General features: G+C 37.7%; 1 protein-coding gene across 1 annotated transcript in view; it reads left to right on the plus strand.

Annotated features, from left to right (window-relative positions):
- The window catches only part of SOS2 (SOS Ras/Rho guanine nucleotide exchange factor 2), a 54,776-nt gene that overhangs the window by 37,802 nt on the left and 16,513 nt on the right, over positions 1-461 (plus strand). The window contains 2 exon segments of the mRNA XM_031066217.1: positions 1-4; positions 6-79. The exon segment at positions 1-4 is cut by the window's left edge and continues 572 nt beyond it. Of these exon segments, the coding sequence (XP_030922077.1) occupies positions 1-4; positions 6-79 (78 nt within the window).

Consider the following 461-nt stretch of genomic DNA (forward strand, 5'->3'; position numbering starts at 1 on the left):
AGCAGAAAGGGAATCCCCATCATCAAAGGGGGCACCGTGGTGAAGCTCATCGAGAGGCTGACCTACCATATGTATGCAGGTATCCTCACCTTTGGGTTTTAATCCTTTCATCTTTAAGGTTTTTCCTGCTTGTAATGAAATGTAAAATGAGATCTGCAGGGAGTAAAAATATGTTATTAAATCACCTGGCTTTGCAGGCAAAGCTGTAAGAAATTCTGGGTATGCAAACCTTTCATCCCCAAAAATACCCACAAAAACATTTCCATGTTTCATCCTGGCCAAAGCAATGGAGCTGTTACAGGCTGAGGCTCTGTGAAGGAAGAAAAGGGTTGAAGGTTATATTTATTATGGTTTTTTTTTTTAGCTGTATTTTTTATATTTATTACATTCAGCCCGGCACTCTGTGAAGTATCTGGGTTGGAGGTTATATTTATGGGTTTTTTTATTTTTTAATTTTTTTT

Source organism: Geospiza fortis, unplaced genomic scaffold (assembly GCF_000277835.1).
Source record: "Geospiza fortis unplaced genomic scaffold, GeoFor_1.0 scaffold23, whole genome shotgun sequence".
Lineage (NCBI taxonomy): Eukaryota > Metazoa > Chordata > Aves > Passeriformes > Thraupidae > Geospiza > Geospiza fortis.